At 43.0% G+C, this 23,127-nt stretch overlaps 1 protein-coding gene across 1 annotated transcript; it reads left to right on the top strand.

Moving 5' to 3' along the window:
• Positions 1 to 2,149: 2,149 nt before the first annotated feature.
• Positions 2,150 to 22,713, top strand: hyou1 (hypoxia up-regulated 1). The gene is made up of 24 exons (XM_062405617.1): positions 2,150 to 2,322; positions 3,276 to 3,354; positions 3,547 to 3,640; positions 3,782 to 3,860; positions 3,972 to 4,126; positions 5,530 to 5,606; positions 5,707 to 5,888; positions 6,590 to 6,705; positions 9,395 to 9,581; positions 9,845 to 9,979; positions 10,863 to 10,945; positions 11,107 to 11,239; positions 11,628 to 11,812; positions 12,891 to 13,029; positions 13,219 to 13,276; positions 14,287 to 14,363; positions 15,917 to 16,147; positions 16,298 to 16,482; positions 16,567 to 16,654; positions 18,162 to 18,418; positions 19,326 to 19,410; positions 20,021 to 20,282; positions 20,395 to 20,499; positions 21,211 to 22,713. The coding sequence occupies exons 2-24, from the start codon at positions 3,282 to 3,284 to the stop codon at positions 21,258 to 21,260; spliced, it is 3,036 nt and encodes a 1,011-aa protein (XP_062261601.1). The 5' UTR covers positions 2,150 to 2,322; positions 3,276 to 3,281; the 3' UTR covers positions 21,261 to 22,713.
• Positions 22,714 to 23,127: the final 414 nt, after the last annotated feature.

Genomic DNA, 23,127 nt, shown 5'->3' with positions numbered 1-23,127 from the left:
TCACTGGAAGCTAATGTTTATCAATTGCAATGCCTTTCAGAAGCCAATACAACTGTTTGAAACAGCACTTGAGCTGGATGCTGTGGACCAGGCACGTGCACAGATAGACCCCTAGTGGTGCTCAAGCACCTGCCCTTTTGCCCTGGATGAGAAAAGTGCCCTTCTGCTGGAGCCCAAGTTTTTCTTCATTCATCAATATTTAAGAATACAAATTACTCCCTCTGTCATCAATTCACCACAAATGTGTTTTGATATCTGATATCTATTTATTTGAATTCTTGTGAGAATTTCGCCCCCATAACTAACTTGGCCAATAAACCTGATTCTGATGCTCGGCGGCGCTTACAAGCACCAGCTGGCCCCTCCCTCCTCCTCCTCCACTTAGTGCTGAGCGTTAAACGCCTGCAGCTACTTCTTTTCTGACCCGCAGCATCAGACACACAGTTAATGGCGGTGTTTGGTGATAAAATTAACCACAACATTAGCGCTGCTGAAAACATTACGTCGCAACTGGTCCGACGTTTCCTAAAAAATGAACAAACAAAAACTCACAAAATCCGTGATTTCAAAGCCTTGTCCAACTGTTTACTGACGTTTGTCATGTTTAATGAAGACAGAGAGGGAGAGAGATACAGGCAGGCAGACAGACAGACAAACAGACAGACAGACAGACAGGCAGGCAGGCAGGTAGGCAGGCAGACAGACAGATAATTTAAAGGCAGTTTTACTATTCTACAAATTAGACAAGTTCACTAGTTTTGTTTCATTTAAAATCGTAATTATTGACATGAAAAGTAGGTCTTAAGTTGAGCTACATGACAGTCTGGTTAGGTATATTGTGGTGGTATATTATTAGTTGTTATGCTGCTTATGATTCAACACTGTCAGAAAACAGGAAACAAACATGTGTGTGTACTGTTTTGACAGCTTTATAGAGATGATGTAAGTCACGCTTGATTATTATGCACAACATTGATTTATCTCATTTACAAAATTTGCAGCATAATGCCAAGAAAAGAGAGAGTCCAAAAGCAGAAGGACAGGGAACTGCAGCAAGCAGCTCAGGGTAGCAGCTCTCTTTTATCTTGGATCAAGCCATCAACTATTAAAACAAATGAGGGTATATATTAAACTGTTAGTATAAGCTGAAAATATCACACTGTGTTTTTTATTTATTTATTATTATTTTTAATTTCATAAATAATTTTTGCAATGCGTGCCCTTTTTTGGTGGTTTGAGCACCTGCCCCCAAAAATGTCTGTGCAACTGCCTGCTGTGGATACTAACTTCTGTTCGGGTAAGGGGCTCAGGTTACAATCAGCAGTCCCATCCACAGAGGCTTTTCCCGAAAGGAAAACAAACAGACACTGACAATGAGGCTGTACTTGTTAGATTTCATGGAAAAGCCAGCTCATTAACTACTTATTCTATCAAGATGCACACACACACACTCAGGGGTGAGAACCCTACTCTGTTACATCTACACACAGGGTAACAACACGCGACACAATGTCAGTCTCTTTAAGCTGCACTACACTGGGTTTCCATCCCAGCCACTGTGCCACCACTGGACAGGTACATTTCATTCAGCTGGATTCATTCTGATCAGGCATGTGCTCTGCTCAGGCTTTACCTGGAACTGTCGTCAGTCTGTATCACGCCCACTATTTGGACGTGGACCAATTGCGTCTGGCCAGAAACGCTTTTTCGACGCCACTCACCTCACGTGGACCAATCACAGAGCAGTGCGTGGAGCGAGGTGGGCAGGGCCTGACCGCCCCCCGGTTTCTCAAAGTCAATGAGAGTTACTCACCGGATATACAAGGGGCTTCCCTTCAAGACAAGAGCAGGGCCTTTAATAGTGGTCTATATTTAAGGGCCCAATTTTTTTTTTACCAGAACCTGAAAAGGGGAAATTGTATGTAAAATATATTGGTAACGGTAGCTTCGCTGACTAGTTTTTATAGATTCAAATTAGAGTTTTTTTTTCAATGTGGTATCCATTTACAATGTAGTTGTTTGCGCCACCAATTAGTCGACGGTTGTTTTATTCTTTAACACTAACCGGATGCAGTACATTTGCTTCTAGTAAACTTGGTGAGACTTCTACTCCCGGCAGTGGCTCGAGTGGATCCAATGAGGTGCCGCCGCGTTCCGGGCCCAACTGCTGCGAGAGAGCCGGTGATAAGGTGTCTGAAGACGGCCACAGCGTGACAGCACAGAGGCTGCGAGTCTATACAAAGCCCAGGAACACGAACCAGAGAGTGGTTCCCTTCTGCTTGTCGCCCCGCCACACTCCGGTCTGAGCCCGCCCGAGGAGAGGTGAGTTCCTGCCCCGGCACAATGTCATACTCTCTCATTGATGGTGGTCTGACATGGAGCTAGCTAACAGTAGCTGTCAACTTCTCTCAGGTGCCGCCGGTGAAGTGCTGCCTTTGTACCCGGAGCATCTGCACAGATGTTTCACACGGAAATGTTTCACTGTAACTCAGTTTTTTTCAAAGCAATAACTGGGATCCGTTCAATTAGCTTAGCAGCAGACAGCGGCAACTTCTCCGGTGAGCAGCCGCTTCGGCAGAGTGACATCCAGAAGCTAACGGTCTCATGTGTGCTTTAAACCGTGAAGGTTTCAACCGTGCATCCATTTTACCGTCATGCGTCACCGGCTCACCGGCACTGGAGGAGTCTGTGCTGCAAATTTCCTCCTTGTAACCCGAAGCACAGACACGGATGTGGCTTTGGATGATCTCTCCCTGGATGCTGAGCTCCGGCTCCAGTCTGTATTCACACAGGGTTTAAAAAGCACACACTTCCCTTGAGTGCAGCGTGGTCAAAGCAAACAATGAAACCTGACACATGTTTGAAGGCTGCTCACCTGTCTGGTAGGGATCAGGTGCGTCAGATGCTTGGGCAAATGGTCATACCCAGCACTGGCTCTGCGATCTGCCGTATGTATAGCAGATCCATAAGGAAACATGGACGGCCATCAGGAGACAGGAGTACGATACAGCTTTGAAGAAATCATGAATGAGCGTAGAAGCAAATAGAGCAGGTGTGTCTTCTCAGGTGGGAGAAGGTCGCTCCTTCCCCCACAGAGACAGAAACATACAGAAACTGTCTCTGGATGAAAAGCATCTCTGCAGAGCAGCTTTTGACCATCAATGAATCAGAGAGATGTTGGACATAGTGTGTGACGTTACCGTAGAAGAGATGTCAGAGATGACCTGCCCTGGTTCCTGGTATTGTTTTTCATTCATTTAATTTCCTCTTTGTAGATCATCATGGAGGAGAAGAGGATGCTGGCACCGGTTGCTCTCTTCTGCCTTGTTCTGGCAATGTTGCCTTCTCACACAGGTAATACGATCCGTCAACCTATGCTAACTTTTTCCCAACATGGCGCACTAATTGCAGCGGTGAGCAGTGTGAACAATGCCTTACCAATGGCTCAGTGTTTGGAAATACCTGATCTGCGTGAGTACTTCAGCTCAGGTGTTTCCCCTCTGCCTCAAGAGCTTCATGCGGCCTTTCTGTGCTTTGTTTTAACAGTGACTTTAGCTGTCATGTCAGTTGACCTGGGCAGTGAGTGGATGAAAATGGCGATAGTGAAACCTGGCGTGCCAATGGAGATAGTTCTCAACAAGTGAGTATATCTAGGCGTTTGTCTTCATCATAGTACAGTGTGTTATATATGCCTTGATGTCAAAGGAAATGTAACTGAGGGAAATGTTAAATAGAGTAAATGAAGCTCAACACTGTGTGTTGTCTTTTTTTTATGTTTTAGGGAGTCACGGAGGAAAACGCCTATTGCTGTGTGTCTCAAAGACAATGAGAGACTGTTTGGAGACAATGCACTGGGAATGGTAAGGCTTCTTCTCAAGTTGACTAAATCGCATGTGATACAACATCAGCCTAATTGAGTGTTGATGATTTCTGTGTATGCTATTAATGCTCATGTGTTTTGTACATTTCAGTCTGTGAAGAACCCCAAAACTGTATATAGGCACCTCCAAAGCCTACTGGGCAAGAAGCATGAGAACCCTCAGGTGGCGCTCTACCAAAAACGTTTTCCTGAGCACCATATGCAGGTGGACACAGTGAGAGGGACAACTTACTTTAAAAACTCAGAGTGAGTCTTTTTTTTTTACTTGTTGTAAACACAAACATTAACTCTTTTGTCCAATCATATAGAATCTTAAATATTTTGCAAGTGGTTTGCACAGTGGTGGTTCATCACATACTTAGTCTGTACACTAACTAGTTCAGTGTCTGTTCTAAAGTTGTCTGTTTCTTTTGCCTGTTGTAATGATTCCTTGTCAGTGTGTCTTCCTTGAGCAGTTTTATGCTGCACATTGTGTGCAAAGCTTTTTATAAACAGTCAATGGTCAGTGTTTTTCATAAAAATGAAACTCAATTAATGTAATTACTGTTCAGGTGTGTGGCTGCTATATAGGTTTGAATAATTTCCTGAACTGGTGTAATTTTTTCAAATGTAACATGTCGGCTATTTCCTAGGTTTGTTAAGCACTCAGCAGAATCAGACCCAATCAGACCCAAGCTCAGACCATTTCAAAATAAAGGCACTGAAACTTCAACCAGTGCTCTGACTGTTGCAGAGTGCTGGTTCCTGTTCTTTTATATCATCAACATTTTAATTTTGAAATGATCACGACAACTCAAACACAAACATTTCCAAACAACTGCAGTGCAGTACACATGGTACAAAATAAAATCCCCAAAAGATATTGCACAATATAGTGTTGGTGAGGAGAAAAGAAGAGGCAAAACTCCTAAATTACAGATCACAGTAGACTGATGAAGAGAAAGAAAAGGGCCGAAATCAGATTAGCGCAACCACTTGTTCTATCTTACTGTTACTACTGGTCTGATCCGGGGTCTGACATCACCTAACCTGGAAAGATCTGTGGGGCGGGGTTGCCCTCCTTTGAGGTGGTCTGTAAGGGGGGCAGCAATGCTTGACCATGCCTGCACAGAGGCGGGTTTGGCTTTGTTTAGACGGGCTGTTGCGCGTTCAAGGGGTGCTATGCCCTGATAGGACACCATCCAGTAATGCATTAACGACAGTGTGGGATATACCTACATTCTAAGTGTGGTCTGATTGGCTGCTGGAATGCCTGCCAGAACAAGTCTAAGCTGATTCAAAGAGAGGGGTATTGAGGAGTCATCATTGAGAAGACAGAGGCGCGGGTTGGGTGTAATTCCGACAGTGTTGACATTACACCCTTCCAGATATCTTTGATCGGCAGGCTTTGCCCTGTTTATTCAAAGTGAATTCATATTGAATGTTATAATTGCACCAAAGTAGACCCTGCACTTTTCCAGACACACGTTTGTTAAATTAGTACATATCTTGTATCAGGTTGTGTTCTCTGTCCTACAGTGTGGATATTTGTTAAAAAATATTTTTTAATTCCTGACTATATAGAATATTTTCCAATAATGTGACTTATTTAGTAGGTATAATACAGATGGCTCTAGAGTCACATCACATCTGTCTTTTTTTTCCTCCAGAGAGACTCAGTTCAATCCTGAGGAGCTCCTTGCGATGGTGCTCAATTACTCTCGTGGACTGGCTCAGGACTTCGCAGGTTAGTTGGCTCAGGGAAGAAATTGCATCAGCACATATGAGCGAAGTATATTCATTTGCATCTCTTCTTTTTCTATCCTCCTAATCTCTCTTACTCCCAGAACAACCAATCAAAGATGCAGTGATCACCGTCCCATCCTTTTTCAACCAGGCAGAGCGTAGGGCAGTCTTGCAGGCCGCACAGATGGGGGGTCTAAAGGTCCTTCAGCTCATCAATGACAACACAGCCGTGGCCTTGAACTATGGTGTCTTCAGGAGGAAAGATATCGACAATGCAGCTAAGGTGCACATTCAGCATTTCTCCTAAGTGCATGCTTTAGAATCAGTCTGGTTATATTCTGCAGACAGCAAGTGACTATTATCTCCTGTAGTTGACAAAAACGTGTGTCCAGATGCAATCTAACAGTTAATGTCTCCTGCTGATAGTGTGATACACTATCTTATTCCGCTGTGCCACCATTGTTTGCAAACCATATTAAAACTCACCAGTGAGCCACACCCTTTCCGTCGAATGAAATCTGGATATTGAGCCGGGTCCTTGTTAATTCATGCATCCTTTGTACAAAACAGAGTTTTTCTCAATATTGATTAGAACCGTTGTAATCAATGATGCATCGTTATGTACAATGCACAGTAAATGTAAACAGCAGTAGCAAAGTTAGAACTGATTAAGCCTGAGCTTTTATTCTGTTACTACAAATATGTGATTTGTTATCTAAAAAAGAAAATGTATCACAGACCATCTGTTAATGATACGAAGATGTGGAGGACTATTTCATCCGACACACAATACAACTACCGACCTTCTGCTTACAGGACGACCGCTCTAGCTCCTGAGCCACATTGTTCCCTTAATACTCCAAAGAGAACATCGGTCCCTGAATAAATGAATCAATATCAGTTTTGTCCACGCTTCACGTTTATCACAGTCTTTAGATGTAGAAAAACTAACATAACTGACTTTCCGATCTTGTTATTTTTCAGAATATTATGTTTTATGACATGGGCTCCGGTAGCACTACTGCCACCATTGTCACGTATCAGACTGTCAAAACCAAGGAGTTTGGCACCCAGCCGCAGTTGCAGATCCGAGGTGTCGGGTAAGTCCACTGATCCTTGAGGTAGCATCTCAGATTGCTACGCAATGCTCAGCATTGTTGAGGCTGTGTAATGGTCTGTTGTCAGGCCCGTTGTCTCGAAGAGCTTCTGAAATGAGTGAATACGTGTGATATGAGGATTAAAAAGATGTGTTGAGTGATTGGAAATGTGTCTTGGGTGCGCTCGCACCTGTACGGTTACAGTAATTCGATCACAAGTGGTCAGCTCTGATTTAGAATGTGTCTCCAGTAACCACTGTTATCAGATTCCACCATGTTTTAGCCATTTCGACAATACAGATTGGTCATTTGTTTGTTACCCTGTGACCCTGATCAGACCTGGCAGCTGGTCAGTGCAAAGTACAGGTCTGAATAGGGATGCTCGAGTAATCGAAATTTAATCGTGATGCTATAATCGATTATTTGGAATTTTTTTCGAAAGGTTTTAATTTTTTGGCGGATGCGCTTTTCAGTCCTTCCCCCAAAGCATTCAGCAGCTCAGCTGACTGGCTCTCGCTCTCAATCAGCTGTAACGTGAAGGAGGCAAGCTGTGTGTGTGTGGTGACCGGCAGTGAAAAAAACAGCGCGAGTGGAAAAGCAGGGAGGGCAGCAGCAGACCATGTAGCGGCCGCGCTGGCCCCACTATTCTCAAGCGCGCTCCCTCCTGGCTGTTCAGACAGGTCAGACCGGACCCGCATTCTCCGTGCCGGTCAGCCAGTCAGAGAGTGTTAGGGTTGCCATCATTAAGGGTTTGAATAACCGGGCACCGATATCCTGGTTTCACGGACGAATAAGACACGCAGCCGTCATCGGTGTTTACCTGAACCGGAAGTGATTCACTTTATTGCGCACGCTCCAGTCATTTAAAGAATAAAGCATAGACTTCAGAAAAAGGGCACATAATCCTTTGAATAATCGTGGTTTCGAAATTGTCAAAAATAATCGTGATTATGATTTTTTTTCCATAATCGAGCAGCCCTAGGTCTGAACGTATACTTAACTGAGCCCTACACTACCTCCTGAATGTGGTGGTAATATCTTATCTTGGTGTAGTCACACATGTGCTCAGAGTTGTCCATTTGAGATGTGATTACATTCAGAGATGGTGGGTGACCTGGGAAATAGGTTCAGATAGTTTCAAACATCTGCAATGTGTTTGTGAGAAATTCTCTTATTACAATTTTAGAGAACATCCTTCAAGATTCAAGATTTTTATTGTCAAATGCAAAACAATAACATTAAGCAGTCGCTGGCAGTGAAATGCTTGAGTCTCAGGCTCTCTTCTAACAATGCCTCCTGTTTTAAAGCTCTTTTAGACTCCACCCTAACCCCCACCCTAACCCTCCAACTACATCCTCATTGCGATTGCTAATGCAGGAATCAGGAGCTAGCTCGCCTCTTAGACATAGCATTGTCTTCCAGCAGCTGATACTAACTTGAACCCTCCATGTGAGAGGGGCATCAAACCAGTAGCACGTTCATGTTTTGATTGACAGCTGTGAGATCCCACTTTTGACTTTGGCTCTGTCTGATGGGGAGATGTGAGATGCTCACTCACAGGAATTTGTCGGCTGAATTATATTAGAAAGAATTGTGTTGTTCATTTAGCCTCAAAATCTGTCCAAGCAGGTGTGTGCACACAGGTCATTTTCAGCACCCATATTCTCCTGCTGGGGAGATGTAGTGCTTTAAAAAAAAAAGTTATTATTAAAGATATTTCACATTGACTCTACTCATGTCAGCATTGGACCACTAGGTGCCTCTACCGGCCAGTGCCCCACCTGGTATCTCACCAGGCCAGAGACTGTGGAGATTCTGGGTCTGACCAATCAAAGCAGTGGAGGCATCAGTCACTGTCCTGGTGTCCCCGCCTCCAAAGCCTCAGAAGTCAACTCATTGAGCGAGTGTAGAGCAGTTGTGTGTTGGGAGAGCTCAAACTCATGCTTGTCAAAGCCCCTTTTAAGGCGGTTTTCTGTGCATGGGTGCTATTCTATGTTGTCATATGCGGTGCACACTACTTGGTCTGAAATCTTCATAAAAACAGTTAATACCATTTACAAAAGTTACATACTCTATCATAGTTGTATGATTTTAGTCTGACTTGTGAGTATATTATGAGATTTTCAGAGGACCAGCAGTCATGATTGCGCTATATTTCACAATAAGACTTAAAGAGGTTTTGTTCTGTCTTGTCTAATCCTGTTAAATCAAAACAGGAAAATGCATGCAAAGATCACACACACGCACGCACGCACGCACACGCACACACAACATACTGACATAGCCTTCTCGAGTTCAAGTGAAGTTAGTAGAAGCAGATAATTGTCTCCCAGGTGTAAGGCCCATTTTTGCACCAGTTGTTTGTCACCCCCACTCGCTCTCAGTGAATTCTGTGGAAGATCTGCTGTGATCTCACCTCGGCTTCTCCGGCGTTAGAAATTCCAGAGGCTCTCACTCAGACATTTGAGTTCAGAATTCAGTGCCTGTCCAAAATCTATTAGTGCACCCTTTATTTGAGTGATAAAGAAAGTGAGGTAAGGATAAGAGAATGTCTTTGAATAGAAGAAAAAGTAAATGCTTCCTGCTTTTGAAGGTCAACTTGCATAATAATAATTAAAAAAAAGAGTCACTTGTCAAAAACTTTATAGATGCCCATGTAGACTAAGGTTTGCCTCCCTTCTTCTGCCTCTAGGTTTGACCGTGGGTTGGGGGGCTTTGAGATGGACCTGCGCCTGCGGGACCATCTGGCCAAACTGTTCAACGAGCAGAAGAAGAGCACTAAAGACGTGAGGGAGAACCATCGGGCCATGGCCAAACTGCTCAAAGAGGCCCAGAGGCTCAAGACCGTGCTTAGTGCAAACATAGACTTCATGGCTCAGGTGAGTACCCTGTCTGTGAACCCTATATCGGTCCATCTTGCTGATTGTCTATTTCACAGTCGTTTTTGTCAGAACCATCTGTAGCACCTTGATTAATTGAATGACTTAAAACACAGTTCTGTTGACTTGAATAATTTCTCGACTTTATTAATTTCCCTGTTTTAAGGTCTCAGTAATGCAACATTTTCTTGTTTTTATTCAGCAAAATCCCAGACTCCTATCCAAACTCAGTATCACTGCAGTGAAAAGTCTCCTTTTTTCAGGTGGAAGGTTTGATGGACGACATTGACTTCAAATCGAAGGTGACCAGATCTGAGTTTGAAGAAATGTGTGCTGATCTTTTTGAAAGGGTGCCTCGCCCGGTGGAGGACGCCCTCGCTGTTGCAGAAATGAAGCTGGTCAGTTTTCTCATTGTATTGCTCTGTGTTATCTGTGTCAGATCAAGTTTAGCCTGATAGTAACTTTAATGACACATGGGCATATTGAGCAGCTTGTTGCTGCAGACGTTTGATACAGAAGAACTTGAATTGAAATAGAATTTCATATCAACAAAAGAACACAGGGTCCTGTATACATATGATATGCTATTGTTGTCCAGTCCACCCTGTTATTGAAGGAAGGTATATCCATTCATTTTAAATGTCTAGGGCAAAATAAGCACATCATACTATCACAAAAGTTGTGACATGGTGGATGTTCCCTTATTCCACTTTCAAATAGAATTTTGTCCAAACATTAAAGATCCCAAGCAGAAATGTATAATTCTAAATACCTTTTTTCATCTAAGAGTTATCAGCTCTGATTATCTTCAAATTACATTTATTTATATGTATTGTTTTTATATATAAATTATATCATAAAAAATTAACAAATGTCTTCTAAATTCAGTCAGTGTATGAGATCTGGAGGGTTCATGTTGCTACATAATACATGATGCATTGGAACAAAATTGCTAGTTGTGCTATAAATGCTGCAGGAACATCCAGATGCTAATTTTTGAGTAAAGGCTATTTACATTTTTTAAAAGAAACGTTAAACGGTGGTGGATGTGGAGATCACGTAATTTTCGAATGGCCAAAAACTCTAGACATCCTTGTCGGTGTCTTCTACGCGGTGAATCATTATGACATTAGATTCCCTAGAATTTCTGCGGACTTAACACTTGGTGGAGGTGGAGAAAGTATTTCCTTACCTTTTGATTATGACTCGCACTGCTGTAAATGAATGAATGGATGTTTGTTGTACTGCTGCAAAACTGAATTCTTCTTTTTGTGCCGACAGGATGAAATCGAGCAGGTGATTTTAGTCGGTGGCGCCACCCGCGTCCCCAAAGTTCAGGAAGTGCTGCTCAAAGCTGTGGGGAAGTGAGTGCCATGCTGCTCTCATTTGAACAACTTTCACTTTACAACATAAAATAAATTGAATGATTTAACATGATTCTCTTTTACTTAATATAGGAAGAATGAGTTTGCAGGTTTGGATGTGTTGATAGTGCCTGTCTAATTGTGTTTATTTTTCCTCACAGGGAGGAGCTGGGGAAGAACATCAATGCAGATGAGGCTGCAGCCATGGGCGCCGTGTACCAGGCTGCTGCCCTTAGCAAGGCTTTCAAGGTCAAACCTTTCCTGATCAGAGATGCCGCTATCTTCCCCATTCAAGTAAGTGGATGTTGTTCACAGACAGCACTCAAGTACATCTTTGCTGTTAATTTTTTTTTATTTTAGAAGAGCTGTATTAATCATTAGTGAGGAAACTTGCACCCATCTTTATTTCAATAACACCCAGCCTTGGAGATGTGATGTGTCCCAGTATGTAGTGTTTAAAATTGTAGTGTTTAAAAATTTGTACACTGTTCAGAGTTTTTGAGAATACCTCATCCCATAGTATGAGTGAATGGTAATAAACTGTTTGGTAAAGTGCTTTGAGTGCCCATGAACATTAGAAATGCAGACCTTTTACCTAAAACTCACAGTAAGTTAGTTACCTGACCTAAAATGCTCCTTGAAGCCATGTTAACATTAACAACATGTTGCATAATTCTATCAGGTGGAGTTCACCCGTGAGGCAGAGGAGGATGGGGTCAAAACCTCGAAACACAACAAACGTATCCTCTTCCAGAGGATGGCGCCCTACCCCCAGCGCAAGGTCATAACATTCAACCGCTACAACGATGACTTCTCCTTCGAAATCAACTATGGAGACCTCAGCTTCCTGAGTCAAGAGGACCACAGGTTGGACAGCTGCCCCCCTTTAGCACTTTTAACCTATTCTGGAAAAAGAGTTTTCCAGCACGAAAACGGTTGAATCAGTTCAGCTGTGATCCTGACATTCCACTGCTACAAAGTCAGAAGAATCCAGACTTTACAGAACCACATTTTGTTAGTGTGAATTTGTTTTAACCTAGCCTGGATGCCAGACGAACTTAGCCCCTCCCACAACATTTGAGGTCGGGAAGTTCGGTCTGGAGTCGCTCTGTTGGGGAGAAATTATGCCCGGTTCGAAATCATCCGGACCAATCAGATTGTCAGGGCGGGCTTTATACGATGATGGACAGATGATCAACGGTAACGTAATCAAACACTTCATCAAAGAGCCCTTGGGTTGAATTCGTTTTCAACAAACATGATCTGTATCACTGCTTATGTGGCTGTAGTGGATGGACCGAGGGGGACATTTAATAATGTCATTGGTCAAATTAAAACTCCAGGACAACAGAAGGGGACTTCAAAGTATGGGATGCATATTTGATCATTTATATCATATAATATATGTCATCAATATAGTTTAAGATCGTTTTTCAGTGTGTTTCCTAGTGCGATACTCTGAGTCAAGCGCAAAAAATACACTCGGAGCCGAAACGATCGCTGCACGGCGCGAGGCAGCCTTGGCGCAGAGCGGCGTTTCAGCCTCCATAGTGACCCGCACAAAGTTTTAGCATGGGAGTGGATGGGAGCCAGCTGTTATTTAAGGCTTGACGCTGCGCTGAAGGGTTGCTTCGGCATCGCTTCAGCGTCCGGTGTGAACCAGGCGTTAGTAAATAACTCACATTGCGTTGCTTAACATAAGTCACATACTACGTTGCTCTGATTGGTTGTAGGTCTATCCAATTGAGCGAAGAGGAATTTTATTTCCTGGTCAGTTGAAACACGCCCCATAATCACAGCCCAATGGAGCAGTCTCAGACTCACATTCTGACTAGAACTGTGAGTCTGACAACGTCAGGCTAGTTTTAACCCATGTTCCCTCATGATTTTCATATGTTAAATGTAACTGCTGTTCTCCCCTCACCCTGTTGTTCATGTGTTGCAGTGTGTTTGGCTCTGTGAACCTGACCACTGTCAAACTGTCTGGAGTGGGCAGCAGCTTCCAGAAGCACGCAGACGCAGAGTCGAAAGGCATCAAAGCTCATTTCAACATGGATGAAAGTGGAGTGCTCCTGCTGGATCGGGCAAGTTACACTTTTGTGTTATTATAGCATCCTTATTGAACATTACATTTTATTTGTGCCAAATCACCTCATGCATTGTCTCTACATTTCACAGACAAATACTAGCAAACGCAATATCACCAGCTGATTTAAATACTATGATCATCGTCACTATGGGGATATTTCATTTTTGTAAATTGTCCTTCACAGGTGGAGTCTGTCTTTGAGACAATTGTGGAGGATAAAGAAGAGGAATCGACATTAACTAGTAGGTTTTGAAAGTAAAAAATCTTGAGTTCAGTGAAATCTATCGGTATGGTGCTTTGGTTACTGATCACAGGCTTGGGGAGAGGCATAATGGGTATTTCATTTAAGGGGCCCATATTGTGTTGTATACATTTTTCTAGGCTTTTACTATTCTCTCAGCCCCGCCCAGCCGGTAGCAGTCCAGCCTCCGAGCCCACCATCCCCACTCCCTGTCACTGGTTTAACTTACCGTTGAGAAACATCCTGGTTGTAAGCGACTGTAAATATGTGGCTGGTCTTCTACTGCTGCAAACATAACGTAACTTTCAGCTGTATTCATCAGCGAGATCAGCGATGCACCAGAATTAGATCGGTGATTGGCCTGGACGCGTGTCACTCAAGCGAAGTCCGCCAATCAAAGGAGGGGCTCAAGATTTAGGTGAAAACAGCCTGTTCTGTCTTCAGCTCCAAAGAGAGGCAGTAGAGAGGACATGGAAATACACATTGCAGAATTTTGTTCCCTCTAAACCACTGATATATCATCTTATAACTCAAATTAAATCCCAGCAAGGTGTAAAATATGGGCCCTTTAAATGAGGCGGTATGAAGTGAGTTGTTAAGCTCGCAATGTCCATCAAGATGGTTTTGTGTGCTTCTTTCATTGTTTTTTTTTTTAGTGACAGTAAATTCCTTCTCCCTCTGTTCATTAAATCACAGCAGCAGGAAACATGTTTGATAACCTGCTTACTCTGAGTAGCCGCAGTGCTGTTACACGCGCTATAATTTCCTCGATTCAATTTAATCACCTGAAAACGATCCCAGGCTGCTCCGAGACACACTCGCCACCACACACACAGACACATCAGAATGCTTGGGTTAGAACTTCATAACCAGCCAGCTCATGTGGTACATATCAGATTACCTGTGCGCATGAATCTTGTTCTTGATGATTTATGCAACATTAAAATCCATGTTATAGAATTTATATGACTTATCATTGCGTAACATAACCATCATATCACTCTCTTTCAGAACTGGGTAACACAATTTCTACCTTGTTTGGAGGAGGATCCTCAGAACCTGCCCAAAATGTAACTGAGCCTATCCTGGTAAGTACAGCTGTGTTCATGCAACACAATGATAGGTTTTACACTAAGGCCTGTATGAATGAAGGATTTTTACATTTAGGGATTAATTTCTTTATCCTGGTTTTTCTGTAACAATTGTTGAGCTGAAATGCTTTAAAGGGGACATATTATGCCCATTTCACCACAGTTGATATGGCTCCTTGGGGTCTTAATGAAATGTCAAAAAAATTTTGGTCAAAATACCACAAAGATCATTTAAAACAGCACCCTTTTTACACTGTCTAAAACAGCCTTCCTCCGATTGACCTGTTTTGTGTGCCCCGCCCCCCCCTCTCAACGCCCCACCCCCCCCTCTCACCAACAACCCACACCCCCTCTCACTGCCCCACCCCCGACAAACTCACACACACAGACACGCGCACACATCTTAAATCTCCCCTTAGCATATTTCAGGTTGCGAAACACACACACAAGCTACGACTCTGAGAGCATTGTTCCCCCACTCCAGACCCGAAATGGGATCTCTCCCCCCACCTCCCAATCCGCTGCTTCCCGGCCGGGGTTCCACATGCAATACTGTTGTAAAAACGTTCATAAGCAGCCATTCCAGAAAGTGCTGCAACTTCAAACACAAACTAACAGCAAACTAGCGTTAGCCCGCTTCTGCTAACCGTAGCAGGAAAATGAGACATACCCTGCAGACGTGGGGAGCCCTGAGCCGGTGAGACGTGTCCGGCTCTCAGGTGTGTGAAGTCAGCGGGAGCACCACCAGCCTCGCAGTGAGCCGCCTGGGTACAGCCGGGGAACCAACCCGCCACCGAGCAGCCGGCTGCCGCCGACGCCGGCCCGCAAGCCGGGCACTGATTGCTATGAGGCTAACGCCACTTAGCTAACATGTCACCGTCAATTACCGAAACAAAACAACAGCTTTTCTAGTTGAAGACACTCAATGCGACACGAGACACGCACTGTCAACGCTCCCCTGTCCGTGGGGAGATCAGTCAGGCAGCTGCCCGTAAACAAACACCGACATGTCCAGCAGCCCGACGACATCACCCAGCGAGCACGAGCTGAGGAGGAGGCTTGGGCTCGTGACTTACCCCGACCGCAGGCTCTGCTTCTCGGCCAGGTCTCCGCCTCTCACCCCGCTCACCGGCTGGTTAGCGTCCCCCCTCGGCTAGCTTCCCAACTAACACCCGCCGCCTCGAGCTGAGGAGGGTGCTGCGGCTCGTAACGTAACAATGTCTCCTCCTCTACCAGATCTCCGCCTCCAGTGGGGGGGAGCTATGCCATGTAGACCAACTTTGACGTCAATTCTGGTCGTATTCCCATTCTACGCACTCTATCGTATGCTATCTGACATAGAGGAACCAAAACAAATCGAGTTGGTTTTTTTCCAGAGTTTTTGGGACGGTAGACATGCCAGATACCCAAATTAACGTGTAGAAGCACTACAAAAGTGGATTTTTCATAATATGTCCCCTTTAAGTGATTGTTCACTCAAGTGTCAGGTGGTAGTGCTCACACTTGCCTAACATAGATGCAAACCCTGTTCCCTGATTTGTGACATCCAGGATGAGGAGGAAGTACCACCAGAGTCAGGAAAGGACGACAAGGACGACAAGGACGACAAGGACGACAAGGACGACAAGGACGACAAGGACGACAAGGACGACAAGGACGACAAGGACGACAAGGACGACAAGGACGACAAGGAGAAACAGGATGACTCAGAAAAAAGTGAAAAGACTGAAGAGAAAAGCCAGGAACAGACTGAGGAGGAAGGTAGCAAGAATGATGCCAAAGTAAGATTTGTCCCAAGTTCTTACTTGCAAAGCTTATGTAGACTGGATTGGCTCTAAACTTTGTACAGAATTTTGTGAAAATATATGTTTTAAGAGAGAATGGCCTGAACAAACGTGGCATTTTAAGGAAACGTATCACTGTCTTTGAAGGAGGAAAAGGACGGAGAGAAATCTGCAAACGCTGAGGCCGAGGAGGAGAAGAAAAAGGAGGAGGAGGAAGAGAAGAAGGCAAAACCTCAGAAAAAGAACAAGATCTCAGATGAGATCACAGTGGAACTGATCATCAAGGACATCTTCGATCCCACTGCAGATATTCTCAATTCCTCTAAAAAGAAGTAAGAGCGATTCATGTTTCTACCTCAGCTTTTTAGTGTTTGGTTTTCAGTTCTGTCAGCTGAATTAAATCTGTGTCTTTTCAGGCTGCAAGATTTGACAGACAGAGACCTGGCCAAACAGGAACGAGAGAAGACACTCAACAGTTTGGAAGCTTTTGTCTTTGAGACACAGGTTAGCATCAGACACTGTCTGTGAGTTTTACCTTTTTATCGGTTCTTGTTTTTTAAGCAAGGTCTTTGAAGCTTGGAGTGGATTACAAGCACATTATCCCTATAAAATGATCAGAGATGCTCCAACCAGATTTCAATGCCTGAATTTTGAATTAATATATAACAATACCAGAAGTCGTTTTGTCTTTTATATAAGAATATTATTATGACTATTATGTAGAAGGCCACACAACGCTGTATTTAATCAAACGTCCCTTTATGAAAAGAACAAACAAACCTATACAGAAATGTATTATATTGTAGATCAGAGTTAAACAACTTCAAATAGGCCAAATGGAAAAAGCATTGGGGGTGGCTGTAGAAAGCCTTTATTTGGTGCCTCGGGTAATTTCTACTGCCAGTGTTCCTTCATACACATTGCTATTTTTAATACCTGAGTGTTAACACGTAGAGAGTTCTAAAAAGGAGAATTAGGAATTAGAAAATTGAAGGAGAAAATGACTCCTGATCATATATGTTACAGGAAGCTCCATTACATCATATTAACTTAATATAACATGATCTGTATCATCTGACAAGACGACTACAGACTGTTTCTAGACAAAGGACATGAGTCAGTATCAGTTCTTCCTCTGTCCTCCTCAGCTGCTGTGACTTTGTCTCTAGATAACTTGACGGCCATTCCCACAGAATTAAGTACATTGTTGGTGGTAACTGGTTTGCATGTGCATGCGCACAAAGGTAATTTCCACATGGATCAGATTCTGAGTGAAAGGTGAAGCGTCCACAGACAAAAGAGTGAAAGAGAAGTTCTCACGTGAGAGAAGGAACTGCATTGCATGGGGTCTGACTGTCTGCATGTTAAAAATGTTATGGACCATAACACAAGCAGGCACCCACCAAATTGCACCTGGACAAATTAGAATATGTTGAACCACCGTCTAGATTATTAATGGGAAACTCTGAGTTTCTACGAGTTATACCAGATTTATAACAAACTAACTCTGCTGTCAGACTGCTCTTGTTTGCTTTCAAAGTTCATTGCTCTTTGAAAGGCTTATTATTAATATGCTATTATTATATTGTTATATAATTTCAAAATTATGACATATAATTACAATAATTAATAATTATATATCAGCCAACAAAATGTGTTATGACCTACCTTAATTTTTCATATGCACCAAGTTAGAGGTTTCATTGCACAGTTGACGGGTTTAGTTTTTCACATCCAAGCAAAATTTGTATTTGTACAATGAAATACACCAAGGCAATTTCCTGTATGTGAAAATATACAAGGCAATAAAAAGAATTCTGATTCTGATTCTGATTCTGAAATCTCCGAACTGAGTCGATATTGATTCGAGAACTTTTTAAATGGGAATCGATTTGGGATATCAGTAGTGATACCCAGCCCCAATGGGCACCAAATACTGATATTGGATTGGATCTGTCCCATCTAAAAAAAAAAATGTCACCAGTGCTTCTTCACAATACAATTTCTCCAGGACAAACTGTACCAAGATGATTATCAGCTGGTGGTGTCAGAGGAGGAGAAGGAGCAGATCTCTGCCAAGTTGACGGAGGTGTCGGATTGGATGGATGAGGATGGTTACACAGCCTCCACCAAACAGCTAAGGGAGAGGCTGTCTCAGTTGAGGAGCTTGTGCAAGGACATGTTTTTCAGGGTGGAGGAGAGGCGCAAGTGGCCGGACCGCCTGGCTGCTCTTAACGGTATGCTCAACACCTCCAGCTTCTTCCTGAGGTGAGTGCTGATTTGGGGGGGGGGGGGTGGATTTGAATGCTTCCCTGCTCTGTTATGCCCCGCCCACAATCCGCATCTCATAATTATGACTTAGCATCTCATTATTATGACTTAGTATCTTATAATTATGACTTAGAATCTCATAATTATGACTAAGTGTCTGACTGAGGGTGGTGTGCAGCAGAGCAGGGAGGCCGGGGCTGAGCGGCTGCGGGGACAGCCGCCTTACTCGCGGAAGTGGGCGACTATGCATCGATACACAGGCATAACATAATCGATTCATGTTTTCTGCTCAATTGATTGTCTTAGCGATGTGCTGCCGCTGTATAATTATAACCAGCGCTGCTCCAGGATCTGAACAGACGCTCATTAAAAGTCCGGTCGTCCTGTTTGCGCCGGAGTCTGCTTCCGCATCACTTCCCCTCTGTCCTGCGCTCACTTCACACTTTAACAATAAACCACACAGTACAGGACTGACGTTTACTTTGTTTGTTTGAGTTCATGAAATACATTAAACACTGTGTGCACGTAGTCCTCCGCTCCACACAATACTAGACGTTACGTGACACTCACAGTAAGGACTGTCAGCGTTAAAGTGACGGAGCGATCCGGAGTCATCATTGGTCATTATCGAATAATATCTAAAAAATTCATGTGATTATCAGTTTTAGTGAAGAGGAACAGAGACAAGCATAAACGCACATCCACACACTGACAGTTATAGCCACGTGCAGTAATATGGAAAATTATGGATGTGATGCAATGAAATGCATCGAGATGCACTGTTGTGAATGGACTGCTGAATGGTAATCGAATCGTGAGCCTATGAAGATGAACAATAACCAGGAAATGCTGTGAGGATTCAAGTCCTGCTCACATAAGAGTCTTTGTTGTTTCTCTTTTCAAGGAGTGCCAGACTGATACCTGAGGACGACCAGATCTTCACTGAAGTTGAGCTGAATATGTTAGAAACCCTCATCAATGAAACAGGGGTAGGTGATGAAAGAATTAATTCTGTCATATTGTTCTTACATCACTCCTCCAGTAGTACTGCCTTACTGTCACCTTTTAGCAGGGCGTAAATTGTGTTTGTCGGGAGGTAGGGCTCTCTCTTGGAGACGTACCTGATTATTTTAGAGTCTACAAATTTATACCAGTTTAACCTATAAAACTTGGTTACACTGTTGAAATCATTTGAAATATCTCTTTGTAGTCTAGAGAATTATTCAAGACTATTACGTTTACTTGGATATTAAAATATTATTAATGTTATATGACATAAAGGGAGGCGGAGCTCAGCTCTAGCAGGGTATGATTCGGACACCCTCTTAACCCCTGCACCTCAGTAAGGTTAGGGATCTGCCAGAGAGATTCAAAATAAAATGGTTAAAACAGCAGAATCAACAGATCATAATCCAGACTTTCCCCTTTCAAGCTTAAGCCTCAGATACCACTGATGACACCACCATGACATTATCAGGATACATTTCTCAGACTCTAGAAAACTCCTTGCAGAGCTACTGAAGATATCTTAACTTCTTTTACGGCTGGGTGCTTCTCTTTGAATCGAGTAAACTGATCCTCATGTTTCAATTGTTCCAGACATGGAAGAACGAGACGTTGGCACAGCAGGAGAAACGCTCTCCAAAAGAGCGACCGGTCCTGCTGTCCAAAGACCTCGAGTCCAAACTGGCACTGCTGGATCGAGAGGTCAACTACTTACTCAACAAGGCCAAGTTTGCCAAACCCAAGGCTAAACCCAAAGCTAAGAACAGCACCAGCTCAGATAAAGGCAGCAAGGCCAATAACACAGCTGGGGAGAAAGTCATCCCTCCCACAGATGAGAGCACGGACTCGAAGAGCGGTGGGTCAAACAGCAAAATACACACATCTGTTGATCTTTCACTGTAAACGGCAAAGAATCAGAGCTGGAATAAATCTAGAATAACAATGTTGCGTTTTATGTTGACATGCAGAAAGTCCAGAGGAGGCTCAGCCGGGCGATGCCCCGCCTACCGAGAGCACTGTACACACAGACTCAGACAGCCAATCACAGCCCTTGGAAGAATCCACAACCACAGGTCGGTCTGCCATACCTGTTGCTGATAATGCCAGAGAACTTTAAGGTGTCGACAAAATGACTGGAGAAAAATGATGTGGTCTAGAACAGCCCTAAACTTCATGCTCAGAGTTGTCACCTGGATGATGTCACTGCCACACACTATCAACACGAGTGGAACTTTATCGCACTTTATTAATCCTTCTCACTCCTTTCAGCTATTATGACAGACAAATTCCAGGTCCAGTTTTTTCTCAAACAAGGTCCTAGATTATAACAGTTAAATCATGATATTTATAGAAGAGAGTGAAATTCGACTATTGCATAATGACCATAATAACAAAAACCACAATGTCACGAAGCTGGAATGATACATAAGTGTATTTCTGTCAAAAGCAAAAGAGGTCATTGCTTAAAAGGTTGCGTTACATTCTCATCCCATCCAGAGAAGCATTTGTTTTACATGTTGACAAGGGTTTTTAGTCTCTAAAATCTATTTATAGAATAGAATATAGGATTTTCACATGTTGCATTGATTCAGTGTCAGCTAACAGGCCTTTTAGTTTTTTCCTTAAATCTGTAAATGTGGGCATCAATTCCTCTGCCCTTGTAGCTGTGGACTGGAGGGGAAACTTTCTGACTGCTGCGAGCTCTTTTCTACTGATGAATAGAGCTGCTTTATTGCCACATACATTCTGTGTTTATTTTTTTCCTTCTCTGTCCTCATTTTCAGCACCAAGGGACAAAGCCAAACCTGAAAACCATATAGACGATGAGTTATAACAGCTGAAACTGGGGGAAAAGAAATCACTATATTTATTGACAGTGTATAAATGTTCAAGTTCCGTCTTGCTCTGTTTTTTTTTTTTGCCCCGTTCGTTGAATTGCTCGGAGCAGAATGGATGAAAAACAAAGTCCACACTCATCTCCTTCTCCCATTTGTCTCCTTTTGCCCTTCATCTCTCTCACTTTCGTGGATGCGGTAAGCAATGGACACTTGCAACACGAGGAACCAGCCAGATAAAAATAGAGCCCCACACTGTGTGTGTTGTGATAGATGCACGGCCCAGACAAAAGCCCCTCTCACATCCGACAGATGGTTTCCTCAATGCTGATTCAGGCCATATAGAAATAAAAATTTGACAAGATCGAGTGCTATAACACTCGTCATTCGTGTGAACTTCTCATTTCCTGCTTTGTCCTCTGCACTGTATCCTCAACCATGCTGTGTTGTGAAATTAATTTTTGTCTTAACACCTGCTCTCTACTTTCACTGACCCGTCATGGATTGAGTGCACTAGAGTCCTATAGAGGGAACTCTATGGATAGATCGATTTTTATGTTTTTCCTCCAGGCCCAAAAATGTATTTTGTAAATTTGTAGAAAACAGACAAAAGGTGGAAGCAAATCTCAAACACATACAGTTTATGTAGAAAAGATATCGTAAGTACAGTGGTTTGGTTGGAATGGAAAGCGTCTTTAATCTGGTGAATCATACCGATTGATAGGGTAAAATATCCAAAGTCATTTGTCAGTAAGCCGCAGAATAAGAAGTAAGGTTGATTTATTTATGACAAGTGATGCTGGTATAAATGTCTATCGTACATAAACATGTGGAAGCTACCTGGCTGAGAATAGAACTTGAAGGTGTGTCTATCCATCATACTGTAAGTCACTTGCATTCAAACATTTGAGTAAGCTTAATTGATTTGATTTTATGATGAATCTCCAACATTACAAGTCCATATTCACCAACAGTTTTTTCCAAAACTATTGGCTCTATAGAAACATAATTGCCTCAAAAGTTGCCAAATGGAGAACATATGAAATTTAAATGGGGTCTCCACATATCTTCTTAACATTAGGCTTCTGACCCTGACCAAATTATTCATTACTCAGTTTTTGTACTGATGCCTGTTCAACCTCTGAAAAGGCTTGAATGTGTTTCAGTGACAGCAGAGAAACCTCATGTATTCAAAGTGTCATGAGCTGCTGACCCTATAGAACAGGTGGAAGTGCTCTTACTGCTCTTTACCTCGACGTGCCCTCGGCTGCAGTTTCCTGCCCACATGTTGGCACCACTTCTCCCACCCTGTGTGGGTCAGTAGTGTGCTTCTTTGTTAATGGCACTCTGGCTTATTTAAAGGGGAAAGGTAAAATCAAACAAATAAGGCAGAAATGTATAATGCAAGTGATGTGTTTCTAAACTGTTAATAAAGAATTTTTTTGTTTTTAATTTGTCATTTTGGTTCAATCTGTTTCAGAAGCACTAATAGAGCTGGCTCATGCTTTTGTCTGTGGTTTTGAGAGGATCTACTCTGTAATAAACAGGAGGGTTGGTCTCACACTCCTTTAAATCTGATTTAGCCATCAAATATAAGAACTCGGAGAAGTGAACTGCTGACACATCAGAGTGACGACGCACAGGAGGACTGACCGGAATCTGATGCAAACTACTAATTTTATTTAGTAGGGCTTCTGACCAAAGAGCTCTGTTAGTAAGTGCTAAAGACAATGTTAAAACTCCTTTGTACCTGAAGGTCAAGTCTTACTTCTTTAACATTGATTGTGTCAAATCCAGCACTTACAAAAAGTATGAACCACGCTGTCGTCATATGCTTTTATTTAAAGGTCCAGTATAACAGTACTG

The sequence above is a fragment of the Platichthys flesus genome, chromosome 15 (assembly GCF_949316205.1).
Source record: "Platichthys flesus chromosome 15, fPlaFle2.1, whole genome shotgun sequence".
Classification (NCBI taxonomy): domain Eukaryota; kingdom Metazoa; phylum Chordata; class Actinopteri; order Pleuronectiformes; family Pleuronectidae; genus Platichthys; species Platichthys flesus.
This window is presented reverse-complemented; position numbering and strand designations above follow the sequence as displayed.

Bases quoted from the DNA above. Each gene is read 5' to 3' on its own strand.
- hyou1 (XM_062405617.1), top strand. From the start codon at position 3,282: ATGGAGGAGAAGAGGATGCTGGCACCGGTTGCTCTCTTCTGCCTTGTT. The intron at 3,861-3,971 runs GTAAGGCTTCTT...TGTACATTTCAG, and splicing joins GAGACAATGCACTGGGAATG to TCTGTGAAGAACCCCAAAAC. The intron at 4,127-5,529 runs GTGAGTCTTTTT...TTTTTCCTCCAG, and splicing joins ACTTACTTTAAAAACTCAGA to AGAGACTCAGTTCAATCCTG.